Below are 14607 nucleotides of genomic sequence, written 5' to 3' on the forward strand. Positions count from 1 at the left end.
AGAATGTGGTGATTGACAGAGTCGAAAGCCTTGGCCAGGTCGATGAATATGGCTGGATATCGTTTAGGACCTTGAGCGTGGCTGAGGTGCACCCATGACCAGCTCGGAAGCCAGATTGCATAGCGGAGAATGTACGGTGGGATTCAAAATGTTTGGTGATCTGTTTTGTTAACTCGCCCTTCGAAGACCTTAGAAAGGCAGGGTAGGATAGATATAGGTCTGTAGCAGTTTGGGTCTAGAGTGTCTCCCCCTTTGAAGAGGGGGATGACCGCAGCTGCTTTCCAATCTTTTGGGATCTCATATGATATGAAAGAGAGTTTGAACAGGCTAGTAATAGGGGTTGCAACAATTTCGGCAGATCATTTTAGAAAGAGAGGGTCGAGATTGTCTGGCCCGGCTGATTTGTAGGGGTCCAGATTTTGCAGTTCTTTCAGAACATCAGCTATCTGGATTTGGGTGAAGGACAAATTGGGGAGGCTTGTGCCAGTTGTTGTGGGGGGTGCAGGGCAGTTGACCGGGGCAGGGGTAGCCAGGTGGAAAGCATGGCCAGCCGTAGAAAGGTGCTTATTGAAATTCTCATAGACCTTTTGTTTTATTTATTGTTTCAGTTTAGGTCACCTAGCAGCACGAGCTCTGAAGATAGACAGGGGGCAATCAGTTCACGTGTGGTGTCCAGGGCACAGCTGGGGGCAGAGGGTGGTCTATAGCAAGCGGCAACGGTGAGAGACTTGTTTCTGGAAAGGTGTCCATGCACTTTGGATATCAAATGTGTATTTGCTGCTGCTGGTATCATATTACAATTTTCAGGAAGAGAAAGTGTGTGCATGGACAGTCATTTGTAAATAAAGTCACTGTGTAAACATTGCTGTGCCATGTTTGATTGGGTTCCAGCTCCTGTTATCGTGGGGGGAATGTATGTCGCAGTGACCTCGTTGGGAACATGCTAGTCACAGAGACTGGGTAGTGTCGTCTCACAGGTGACAGGAAAGCAGGAAAATATCACATCGACTGTTAAGCTACACCAACGCAGGTGTCACCGCGACAGTGATGGTAAAGCGTTGTCTTGTATCGACTTAACTTATAACCTCCTCTGACTCTCAAACAGAGGAGAACTTTGAGCTTGATCTGTACAACCCAGGTCAATGTGATTTGACTCTGAAAGCTAATTGGGCAGGTGGGACTAGGGCTGTTATGAGTCATGACCGCAGTCAAATTCCATGTGACTCGTCACGGTAACTAGGCTTCCAAACTTGCTATAGCTTCCAGTCAGAAATGGCCCGGTACTCAATGCTCTATTGTCCCTTAATTACTCTGACATCAATGCAAATCCAATCGAGATTCTTATCAAACACTTGAGAGCCCTGGCATTCAGAGTTTGAGCAGAATAGGATCACCTGTTGCACAGCGAGAGACAGCTCCTCATATCTGGTTAATGCATGGATTTAAATACGTGTTCCTATAAGCCCAAGTTGCGCAACATTTCTATAGAATATGCTATAAAATTGTGTGAAAACAGTGATGGCTGCCAATAAAAGGAGGGTGATCCCATCAGCTTTCTACAGGCTAGGCCTACTATATTTATTTCTCAACATTCCTAATATTAAGCACATTGCTTCTCTTCACAACAGGAGTATAGCCTACCTGGCTGTCATCAAAATGAACAACAGGAAGAGCATCCTCCATTCACTATTTAAGTGTGTATTTATGCCCCTGCTCAGAGACAGGTGCATGAAAATGGTCCATTCTAAATCAAAACTAATCTCACATATATTATTTTGTATATGTAAAGACAACATTCAATTAAGAATGGTCTGACGGGTGACAATATTAGCCTATAACTTGTGAATGATATAGTATCACTTGTGAATGATATTGTATCGCTTGTGAAAGATGTAGTATCCCTTGCAAATTATGTAGTATCCCCTGTGAATGATGTAGTATCACTTGTGAATGATGTAGTATCACTTGCGAATGATGTGGTATCGCTTGTGAATGATTTGGAATCCCTTGTGAATGACTTGTGAATGATGCCCAGCTTGTGTAGTAAGGAAAGGAACAGCTGTGACAATGGAGATAGAAACAAACAAGCTAAAAGGTACAGTCAATATGACTGAAATTTGGAAGTTAATAAACTTAAAAAGGAGAGCATGTTTCTGAGAGAAGCCTTACTTGACATACAGACTTGATCTATGAGTGAAAATCTGGTACTTTCTGGTATCAAAGAAAAAGAGGGTGAAGATCCTCGAACGTGTACACCGTTTCGGACAGAGGACAGAGATATGAGAGCCCAATCGTTTCCAAATTTGCATTCTTCCATGATAAAATAAAGGTTAAAAGCCTGGGTAAACGACTCGCTGGAACGAAAATAGGGATGAATGATCAGTTCCCGAAGGAAATTGCAGAACGTCGCAGAGTTCTATGTTTATAATAGATTCAAATGGAAACGTGTAGCTCTCATAGTCGATAAACTGAATACTGTATATTGAACCACATGTTCCTAGACACCAAGACCACTCCATGGCTATTTGAAATACAGTGGGGCAAAAAAGTATTTAGTCAGCCACCAATTGTGCAAGTTCTGCCACTTAAAAAGATGAGAGGCCTGTAATTTTCATCATAGGTACACGTCAGACATGACAGACAAAATGAGAAAAAAAATCCAGAAAATCACATTGTAGGATTTTTTATGAATTTATTTGCAAATTATGGTGGAAAATAAGTATTTGGTCAATAACAAAAGTTATATATACCCTTTGTTGGCAATGACAGAGGTCAAACGTTTTCTGTAAGTCTTCACAAGGTTTTCACACACTGTTGCTGGTATTTTGGCCCATTCCTCCATGCTGATCTCCTCTAGAGCAGTGATGTTTTGGGGCTGTTGCTGGGCAACATGGACGTTCAACTCATTCCAAAGATTTTCTATGGGGTTGAGCTCTGGAGACTGGCTAGGCCACTCCAGGACCTTGAAATGCTTCTTACGAAGCCACTCCTTCGTTGCCCGGGCAGTGTGTTTGGGATCGGCAGCCTAGTGGTTAGAGTAACCGGAAGGTTGCAAGTTCAAATCCCTGAGCTGACAAGGCACAAATCTGTCGTTCTACCCCTGAACAGGCAGTTAACCCACTGTTCCTAGGCCATCATTGAAAATAAGAATTTGTTCTTAACTGACTTGCCTAGTTAAATAAAGATAAAATTAAATTTAAAAAATACCCTAGAGACCCATACACTAAGGAGAAGTCCTTGTTTTATGGGCCAACTGTAAGTGGCCTATATACAGCCAAATCAGAAAGATGAATGTGGTCAGAGGCCTACTAAAGCAGTACTGCCCCCTCAAGATTCTGAGCCTGCCTGGCAGGGTTGGTCCTACAAAGCCAATATACAAGGAATATACAAGGCACTGCCACCCAGGTAGTGGCAGTGCTGGCAACACTAGCTGCAGTAACCCATGGCTAGGACTTCACATTGGTTAATCAAATTTCCCAATTTTTGCTAAACTTTGCAGGCCTTCTCAAACAGCTGCAACTGTATATGCATTCGCACATCAAGTCTTTTCTTGAGTTGGGCTCGTAGATGGAACCGTTGAACAGCTGAGCTTGTGGTTGTTTTTGGGGGATACGGGTTGAGTGTGAATGTGTGTGTGTGTGTGTGTGTGTGTGTGTGTGTGTGTGTGTGTGTGTGTGTGTGTGTGTATCCCACATCTGTTGCTTTGGGGTAATGACTTTAGGGACAATATAGGATGAATCACAATAACTGTTTGCTAATATCATGGTACAGCTATATGGACACTCAATCACTATGGTACTTTTTAATGGTAAGTTTACAAACATATATTATGATAAATAGATTAGAAACTTGAATCTCATTATGGTAAATAGTGAAAGTATAGTCAGTTATAATTGTAATGGCTTAGAAGATAATAAGAAAAGATGACCAGTATTTACTTGGATTAAAAGAGAAGGAATCTGATATCTATTGTTTACAGGAAACTCATTCAACAATTTTAGATTAACCTTTCTGATCTCCCCATCCCGGATCCGGGTTCGTGAATACAGACTCAAGCTCATTACCATAACGCAACGTTAACTATTCATGAAAATCGCAAATGAAATGAAATAAATATGCTAGCTCTCAAGCTTAGCCTTTTGTTAACAACACTGTCATCTCAGATTTTCAAAATATGCTTCTCAACCATTGCAAAACAAGCATTTGTGTAACAGTATTGATGGCTAACGTAGCATTTAGCATTAACATTCAGCTGGCAACATTTACACAAAAAAACAGAAAAGCATTCAAAAAAATCATTTACCTTTGAAGAACTTCAGATGTTTTCAATGAGGAGACTCTCAGATAGCAAATGTTCAGTTTTTCCTGAAAGATTATTTGTTTAGGACAAATCGCTCCGTTTTCTGCGTCACGTTTAGCTATGAAAAAAACCCTGTATCCAGGATTGTGTAAATCTATCAGCAAGCTCATTAGCATAACACAACGTTAACTATTTATGAAAATCGCAAATGAAATGAAATAAATATGCCATCTCTCAAGCTTAGCCTTTTGTAAACAACACTGTCATCTCAGATTTTCAAAATATGCTTCTCAACCATAGGAAAACAATAATTTGTGTAAAAGTAGCTAGCTAGAGTTAGCATTTCGCGTTAGCATTTAGCGTTAGCATTAGCGTTAGCATCCAGCACGCAACATTAACAAAAACATAAAAGCCTTCAAATAAAATCATTTACCTTTGAAGAACTTCTGATGTTTTCAATGAGGATACTCTCAGTTAGATAGCAGATGCTCAGTTTTTCCAAAAAGATTCCTTGTGTATTAGAAATAGCTCCGTTTTATACATCACATTTGGCCACCAAAAAAAATCCATAAATTCAGTCCTCAAAACGCAAACTTTTTTCCAAATTAACTCCATAATATCGACTGAAAACATGGCAAACGTTGTTTAGAATCAATCATCAAGGTGTTTTTCACATATCTCTTCATTGATACATCGTTCTTGGACACATGCTTTCTCCCCTGAATCAAATGGTAAAGTGGAAGCAGCTGGCAATTGCGCACCGAATTCGACGCAGGACACCAGGCGGACACTTGGGAAATGTAGTCTCTTATGGTCAATCTTCCAATGATATGCCTACAAATACGTCACAATGCTGCTAAGACCTTGGGCGAACGACAGAAAGTGTAGGCTCATTCGTTGCGCAATCACAGCCATATAAGGAGAGAATGGAAAACAGAGCTTCAGAAATTCTGCTAATTCCTGGGTGATGCATCATCTTGGTTTCGCCTGTAGAATGAGTTCTGGGGCACTTACAGACAAAATCTTTGCAGATTCTGAAACTTCAGAGTGTTTTCTTTCCAAAACTGTCAAGAATATGCATAGTCGAGCATCTTTTCGTGACAAAATATCGCGCTTAAAACGGGAACGTTTTTTATCCAAAAATGAAATAGCGCCCCTAGAGCTCTAACAGGTTAAGTTGTGTGGAAATGGGCAAAGAAACTCAAAAGGGGTGAGGATATTCATTAACAATAATTTTGATCCAAATGTGCAAATTGTCCAACAGATCCTCAAGGTAGATAGTCGATTTTAAATATGTTATTGGACCATAAACAGATATGGCTTATTAACCTATATAGTCCGAATAATGATGATCCACACTTTTTTGAAAATAAATAATGTATCAACCCTACAAGCAATACAATACTATTATTATGGTGGGAGATTATAATATGGTTTTAAATACCTCAATGGACCGTAAAGGAAATCACATTAAACTATCACCCTCATGCACTTAAGGAAATCATGAATGTCATGGATATAATAGAACTAGTGGCTATATGGAGGCTTAAATATAATGACCTAGTTAGATATACATAGCAGAGGCTCAATCAAGCTAGTCATCTTCTTTTGTCATTCTCGCTGGCACCAAAAGTTTAAAAAGTGTTTATAGGGGACAAAATGAGGTCGGGTCATCAAATAATAGGCATATACATTACTCTTACAGAATTTCCACGTGTGCGAGGATATTAGAAATGTAATCAAAACCTATTAGATGATAACTTGTTTATAACTAGGACAGAATAATCCATAACTGACTTTTTCCGACAACATAGGAACAACAGATCCCCTTACTGTATGGGACACTTAAATGTGTCTTTAGAGGTCATGCCATTCTGTACTCCTCTCTAAAACAAAAGCACTTTAGGTCAAAAGAGACCGTATTAACAAAGGAAATGGACTAACTGAACAGATAGTTATAAAACTGTAGCATAGAGGCACAGAATAAGTTAGAGGAAAATCAAAAAGAAATGGAGGAACTTATTCAAGAAAGATCAAGTGTAATATCTTATAAAAATAAAGCGAACTGAATGGAATATGGGGGGGGAAAAATGTACCAATTTTATTTAAAGTTCTTGTTTTTCAATCAACACATACAAGACATTCCACATTCACATATTGTGACAGACATAAATAATATAATTAAATAAAATATAAAACAAAACAAACTTGCAGCAGCACGATCTGTGATCATGTTAGCGTTTTCCAGCTTTAGCTGAGACAACGAGCAAAGAATTCGCTTTTACAGCACCTTACACAACATACAGTTGAAGTCAGAAGTTTACATACACCTTAGCCAAATACATTTAAACTCAGTTTTTCACATTCCTGACATTTAATCCCACAAAAAAATCCCTGTTTTAGGTCAGTTAGAATCAACACTTTATTTTAAGAATGTGAAATGTCAGAATAATAGTAGAGAGAATGATTTCAGCTTTTATTTCTTTCATCACATTCCCAGTGGGTCAGAAGTTTACATACACTCAATTAGTATTTAGTAGCATTGCCTTTAAATTGTTTAACTTGGGTCAAACGTTTCGGGTAGCCTTCCACAAGCTTCCCACAATAAGTTGGGTGGATTTTGGCCCATTCCTCCTGACAGAGCTGGCGTAACTGAGTCAGGTTTGTAGGCCTCCTTGCTCGCACACACTTTTTCAGTTGACATGGGTCTAGGGTGTCAGGGAAGATAGAGGTGATACGATCCTTGATTAGTCTCTCAAAGCACATCATGATGACAGAAGTGAGTTCTAAAGGGGCTATAGTCATTTAGTTTAGTTACCTTTGCTTTCTTGGGTACAGGAACAATGGTGGCCATCTTCAAGCATGCGGGGACAGCAGACTGGGATAAGGACTGATTGAATATGTCTGTAAACACACCAGCCAGCTGGTCTGCGCATGCTTTGAGGACAAGGCTAGGGATGCCGTCTGTGCCAACAGCCTTGCTAGGGTTAACACGTTTAAATGTCTTACTCATGTCAGCCACAGAGAGGGAGAGCCCACAGTCCTTGGTAGCGGGCTGCGTCGGTGGCACTGTGTTATCCTCAAAGAGGGCAAAGAGGGTGTTTTAGTTTGTCTGGAAGCAAGACGGTGTCCGTGACATTGCTGGTTTTCTTTTTGTAGTTCGTAATTGCCTGTAGACCCTGCCACATACATCTCGTGTCTGAGCCATTGAATTGTGACTCCACTTTGTCCCCGTACCGACATTTCACTTGTTTGATTGCCTTACGGAGGGAATAACTACACTGTTTATATTCGGCCATATTCCCAGTTATCTTTCCATGGAATACATTGTGTATTCCGAGTCACCTTTCCATGGAATACATTATGTGTCAGCTGGTATTTTCTGATATTGTGTAGAAACAATGGGTACTTTTGGGTATTTACTTTCTGTATTAAGAATTCAATGCAATGAGTTACAACCTAGTAATAGGCCAGCACAGAATTGATTATTTGGTCATTATTATGTCATCATAATTGTACCACGTAAGTTTGACTTTCCGGGGTTCAAGTCTCAGACAAGGTTACTCATGTTAATATTTTACAGGGTTACTCATCTCTCCTTCTCTGTCTCTACTGACAGGCGTAACCTGACCAAGCTCTCACTCATCTTCAGCCACATCCTGGCAGAGATCAAGGCCATCTTTCCTGGGGGTCAGTTCCAGGGTAACACGTTCCGCATCACCAAAGCAGACGCCGGCGAATTCTGGAGGAGATTTTTTGGAGAAAAGTATGTTTCATCCTTATATTATTTTGTGGTTGTATGCAAGTTATCAGTTCAATTACATAAATAAAACATCAAAATCTCATCCACCATAAATGTGGTGTACCAATGGCAACAATTTTGTGACTGAAATTTTACCATTGGTTGTACCATTGGATTGGTTGTTTACACTAAAGGGTAAAATAAATATGCTTTGAGCAAATTAGTGTTATTTAGACAACTCCCCCCCCCCACCCCCACACTTGTGCTGTGTCATGACATACCTGGGTGTTGTGTCCAATTTTTGCTGATGGTGGCACAGTGGGCCAACAGGTTGAACCCCCAACATTGCTGCTTGCAACTATATTTATTAGATGTGCTTGCTGAAGGCAACATTTTAATTTTCGTCAAAAAACAACTTTATATTGAACGAGTGTCTTTGATTTGACGGCCTGAACATGCGCAGTTTGGCCCGAGAGGACAGTTAGATCCAATGACGTGTTTCTGCGCATGAGCTTAGCTAGCTAATGTCGCAATGACATCCCTACAAGCGTGAACGGGGATTTCTATTGGAGGAGCAGTTTCTGCATATCTTCATACTGTCTTTGGTATGACATTTGTCTACTTCTCTGCTATTCAGATCTGGAATCAGAACAAAATGATCTGCTACCAATCAAAGTTACAGCTGTTTGTTGGAGTTGAGTGACAAAAAGTAGGTAGCTAACGCCAACTAACATCTCTCTCATGTCTCGTCATTCAGCAGTCGAAACGGAGCTGTTGCTATGGATACCAATGCATTTGAGTGTGCAAAAAAGGGCCATAAAATCTTTTTTCTTTTTTTATCAAAAGTTCTGCACCTGGGGCCTGAAAAAGGGAAGTTTCTTTTTTGCTGAGTTTATACGGCAACGTGTTCCGATAAGCTTGCGTTGTTAGTGTTTTATTAATATTGAGGCAGAGATAATCAAAACAAAGTTTGTCACGTGCACCGAATACAACAATGAAATGCTTACTTACAGGCTCTAACCAATTGTGTAAAAAAGGTATTCGGTGAACAATAGGTAAGTAAATAAATAAAACAGTAAAAGACAGGCTATATACCTTTGCGAGGCTACATACAGATAATGCAGTGCAACTGGAATTTTGCCATCAGCTAAAAGACTGTGCCCCCTTTTCTTAATGGAGAGAGGGAGAGCGGAAGGACGGTGAGAGGCAGCCTGTTATCTATTACAAGTGTGATCGTATACCGTTTTAAAAAATATATAATTTCAAAATGAGAAAAAACACATTGGTAGGGCAAATCAAGCACAGCTAATATGCTCTGATAATGTATTGGGCTTATAGCCAATGGCACAAACCTTGTTGCTACAGAACTGTTTTTAATTGGTTAATGTTTCATAGGCGTTGGTTTTTTAAGTCAGGTAAAAATATATTTTGACTCAGAAAGTGATCTTATACCATAGGGCGGCGAACAATTGGCCCAGCATCGTCCGGGTTAGGGGAGGATTTGGCTTGGCGGGGGGCTTTACAAGTAGGCCGTCATTGTAAATAAGAATTTGTTCTTAACTGACTTGCCTAGTTAAATAAAAGGTTAAAAAAAAATGATATCCTCTATTTTCACTACTTAAGCTAGCAACACCAAACCAATGTTAAGATTTTCAGACTGACCTTAGATTTTTTTGTCAAAATATTTTGAATGCTATATATACACTTTTTGAACTATAACCATTTAAAACGTGTATAAAATGTATTAGAATCTTTATTCTTGAACCGTTCAAGCTACAGACACCAAACCGACTTTTACAAGTTCAGGCTATCCTAACAAAAATGTTTTTTAAACTTGTATCAATTATAACTATATACAAGATAACCCATCAACAGTAATTCCACTGCTCTCCAAATCAGTGATGCCAACAAGATTTAGGAACTTCAGACTACCCTGGCAACTTTTTTTTTTCAAACAGCACCTAGCAACAAATGTAGCTACTTTTAGAAATGTATTTGGAACTTTTAGCATCTTTTGAAAAGTGACTCAAACGCTAAAATGCACGCAATTTCCCTCTAAATGACACAAAAACGATGTTCTCGGTCACACCACATGTGCCTGGCTGCAAAAATGCGTTGTGAGTGACGTCAGCAGCAGGCGCTCAGCTCGTGCACAGGCAGCAGCAGGCCAGCAGCAATTTCAGCAAATTATTGTTGGCTGACTGCAGCAGCAGTACGGGTTCGACGAGCCAAACCCAATGAATATAGTTGCTCACGAATGTTTGATCTTGAACAGAATTTACAACATCAATCAAAATGTCTCAATCAAAATTGTACAGCCAGATATACAGAAAAGAGTGGGAGTCTGTACCTGAACAAATGTCAAATCATATTTTTTGCCAAGCTGGCCAATCAATTGGAGTAACGTTATTGTGTATTCAACTTAATGACACAGTTATACGTTATCACGCAATGACATCACAACATCATTTAGCAACAAATCAACCTGCCTCTAGCAACTTAACCTGAAAATTAGTTGGCAACACTGTATCCTATGCTACAAAAATACTTTCAAAGAGCTGAACAAGTCACAAAAATGTTCATGGAAAATCACCATCTAGTTATGATTATATTTCTTCAGCCCACTCTAGAGCTTAAGAAGATTTAAGCTATCAACACGAAACTAACTTCGAAATGTCCAGACTGCCCCAACTTAGATTGCTTGAGAAAATATTTGATTTAATTTATACTTTTTGAACTACAATAATATTTAAATTAGCTCCCAATGCATTTCAGTAGCAAAAAAAGGCCCCTAGGCTTGGTTAAAAATTATTTAAAAATTTGATAATCTATAACCATCTTGTAATGGCCGTTGGTGGAAGAAGGTGAGGACCAAAGCGCAAAACTGAACACTAAATACAAAGTAACAACCGAAACAGCTCCGTCAGGTACAAAACAGAAAGCAACTACCCACAAAACCCATGTGGGCAAGAGCTACCTAAGTATGGTTCTCAATCAGAGACAACCATAGACAGCTGTCCCTGATTGAGAACCATACCCGGCCAAAAACAAAGAAATACAAAAACATAGAAAAAGGAACATAGAATGCCAAACCTAGTCACACCCTGGCCTAACCAAAATAGAGAATAAAAGCCTCTCTATGGCCAGGGCGTGACACATCTCCTCTTTCACCAAACAAACGTTGAGATGTTCAAACTGACCCAATTTAGATTGCTTGCATTCAGAATTTTGATAACATTTATTTGTTTTTAAGTATAACCATTTTAAATGTTCATAAAAGCTCCATTGGTTTGAATGGGAAGTATTTCAATTTGCTACTGCTCTACACCGTTCAAGCTATTAACACCAAATCAACGTTGACATGTTCAGTTTGACCCAGCTCAGAGTGCTATTAAACAGATTTATAATACTATTTATACTTTTTTAACAATTACCATTTAACATTTGCATAAATTAACATGGGTTAAACAAAATGTTATACATTAGTATAAATTAGCGTAAAATTACCCACCAATAGTAACTATGGAATTGTTCAAGCTTGAGACGCCAAACCAACTTTAACCTGTTCAGGCTATCCTCACTTCAAAATCTTCAAAACCTTTATAAAATATGAACAGTGGTAATTATCATAAATTAGTATAAAAATTCCTGGTTTCAATACCAAAAATAAGAACAAAGTGGTAGACACTTTACATGTGACTGCTCTTCGAACATTTCAGCTACAAACATTAAAACAACGTAAAAAAAATTAAAACTTTTAAAACCATAAATACTTTAAAACAAGCACACTACATTTTTTTTCAGGAAATTCACTTTTCTAGTTTGATTAGCTTTTGTTTAGCCAATTAATCCAGAATGTGTATCAAAATGCCTTTGACATGGTCAGTAAGGCCATGATGTGTTTGGTGTACTACAAAGAAGTGTCTTGGTTAGTAGTGATGATGTGCTTAGTGTGCTGGGTGCAAATCAAATCAGAGTTTATTTGTTGCATACACGGATTAGCAGATGTTAAAGCAGGTGCAGTGAAATGCTTTTGTTTCTATCTCCAGTAGTGCAGTAAATGTCTAACAATACAGTATATATAGTATATATAGTATTTACATATGAAGTGAGTAATCAATTAGTTACATTTTTCAGAGATCAAATTACATTTTAACAGAACAATCTAGCATTGTTTACGGTGAGGAAGCCGGCTAATAACAGATTAACAGTCTGATCGCCTGGAGATAGAAGCTGTTTTTCATTCTCTCTGTCCCAGCTTTGATGCTTAGTACACAAGAGGGTGCCAAAAAACACATAAGAAGCTGATTGAGCGTCTTTTAACGAGAATGCTAACAAAATGAACACATGTAATAACGAATTTCCATGGAGGCTGCTAGCTAAATATGCTAACAAGTGCATAGGAAAAAAGAAAAAAAATTGAAAAAAATGCAAGGAAATCAAAAGATAGCAGTGGCAGCTGTACAGATAACTCATCCAAAGGGCTTTGACTTCACAAACATAGTAGAAAGCCAACACAATATGATGCCCCGTCATTAATTCAGCCACTTACTTAGATAACTAACAAGTTAAACTTAGGGGTCGTGTTAGTGCAGAATTCTTTGTTTTTCACGCAGGAAAAAAAGATAAAAACGCATGATAAATATTTTGCTGCTACAATGCTTCTTATTGTAATTTCTGCTCGGCATCAGACAAATTCTGTGCTTCAGTTGCACTTCTCTACTCGGATGAGAATTCACGAACGGGCATTCAATCAGCAGACAGTAATCTGACTGATGTGTAGCTACTTTTCTTGGTTTAGCCAGCCTGCTTTTCTCTGGTAAAATGCAAGATTATACCCTGATGAAGACAGCTTGTCTGTCGAAACGTTGGACATCACTTTTTTGCATCTGTGCTTCTAGGGTATGCGGCTCTCCTTTATTTTTCAAAATGCAAGATTAACTTTAAGAAAAACATTAGGAAATGTAGCTGGCTACCTTCTGTCTATGATTAACATAAATATTATGGCCACGCATAGGTTTTGCAGAAATACCTTGCTTTTTCATTGTAAGCTCATTTAGCCTACTTGTGTGGCTGCCAGCCAAATATTTTGCACTTGTCATCTAATGAAAATGAAGCTATTTGCTGCCGAATGTGTTGCACTAATGTGTTTTCTGTGCAGGAAAACTATAGGTGTACGTCCCTGATCAATCTATTGAATATAAAACATTACCCCTGTCAATACACATCTGGAAAGCTCCCACTTTCTCCAGTTGTGCTATTTACAAACAAACATGTGATTGGTTAAACTGTTCTGGGGAACTACGGTAAGCTTCATGACACCAGGTACTGTAGATGTCCTGGAGGGCAGGCAGTGTGCCCCCAGTGATGTGTTGGGCCAACCGCACCACCTTCTGGAGAGCCCTGCGGTTGCGGGCAGTGATACAGCCGACAGAATGCTCTCGATGGTGCATCTGGAGAAGTTTGTGAGGATCTTAGGGGCCAAGCCGTTATACCTTCTTCACCACGGTGTCAGTGTGGAAGGACCATTTCAGGTCCTTAGTGATGTGAAGTTCTTTACCCTCTGAACCTAAAGCTTTTGGTCAATGTGGATCTGGGCATGCTCTCTCTGCTGTCTCCTGTAGTCCACAATCAGCTCCTTCGTGATTGAGTTGGAAACTTGCATAGCCAAGCAATCATGGGTGAACAGCGAGTACAAGAAGGGGCTGAGCATGCACCCCTGTGGGGCCCCCGTGTTGAGGATCAGCGTGGGCTACCTTCACCACCTGGGGTCGGCCCGTCAGGAGGTCTAGGACCCAATTGCACATTGAGGGGTTGAGATCCAGGGCTCTGAGCTTAGAGATGAACTGTGAGGGCACTATGGTGTTGAAGGCTGAGCTGTAGTCGATTAACAGTATTCTCACATAGGTATTCTTCTTGTTCAGGTGGGATAGGGCAGTGTGAAATGCAATGACGATTGCGTCGTCCATGGATCTGTTGAGGCAGTATGCAAATTGTAGTGTATCTAGCGTGTTTGGTAAGGTGGCGGTGATTGGGTCCTTAACTAGCCTCTCAAAGTACTTAATGACAGAAGTGAGTGCTATGGGGAGATAGTCATTTACCCTGAACAAAAATATAAACATAACATGTAAAAGGGTTGGTCCCATGTTTCATGAGCTGAAATAAAATATCCCAGAAATGTTGCCTTCTCTCAAATATTGTTAGTGAGCATTACTCCTATGCCAAGATAATCCATCCACCTGACAGGTGTAGCATGTCAAGAAGCTGATTAAACAGCATGATCATTACATAGGTGCATCTTGTGCTGGGGACAATAAAAGGCCACTCTAAAATATGCAGTTTTGTCACACAACACAATCACGTACTCGCTGATGTACTCACGTGACAACATTCCACAGACCACAATCAACAGCCTGATCAACTTTATGCGAAGGAGATGTGTTACGCTGCATTAGGCAAATGGCGATCACCCCAGTTACTGACTGGTTTTCTGATCCACGCCCCTACTTTATTTTGTATTTTTACGATATCTGTGACCAGGTATCTTTAAGGTATTAAATCCATA

The 14607-nt window shown here is 39.6% G+C and overlaps 1 protein-coding gene across 5 annotated transcripts in view; it reads left to right on the forward strand.

The window, feature by feature from the left end:
- Positions 1-14607, forward strand: part of cblb (Cbl proto-oncogene B, E3 ubiquitin protein ligase) — a 152895-nt gene that overhangs the window by 40660 nt on the left and 97628 nt on the right. For all 5 annotated transcript variants that reach the window (XM_036944415.1, XM_036944414.1, XM_036944416.1 and 2 more), the window contains one exon: positions 7920-8066. In XM_036944415.1, coding sequence (XP_036800310.1) covers positions 7920-8066 — 147 coding nt within the window. The remainder of the gene's footprint in view (positions 1-7919; positions 8067-14607) is intronic.

This window comes from Oncorhynchus mykiss, chromosome 15, assembly GCF_013265735.2.
Source record: "Oncorhynchus mykiss isolate Arlee chromosome 15, USDA_OmykA_1.1, whole genome shotgun sequence".
Classification (NCBI taxonomy): domain Eukaryota; kingdom Metazoa; phylum Chordata; class Actinopteri; order Salmoniformes; family Salmonidae; genus Oncorhynchus; species Oncorhynchus mykiss.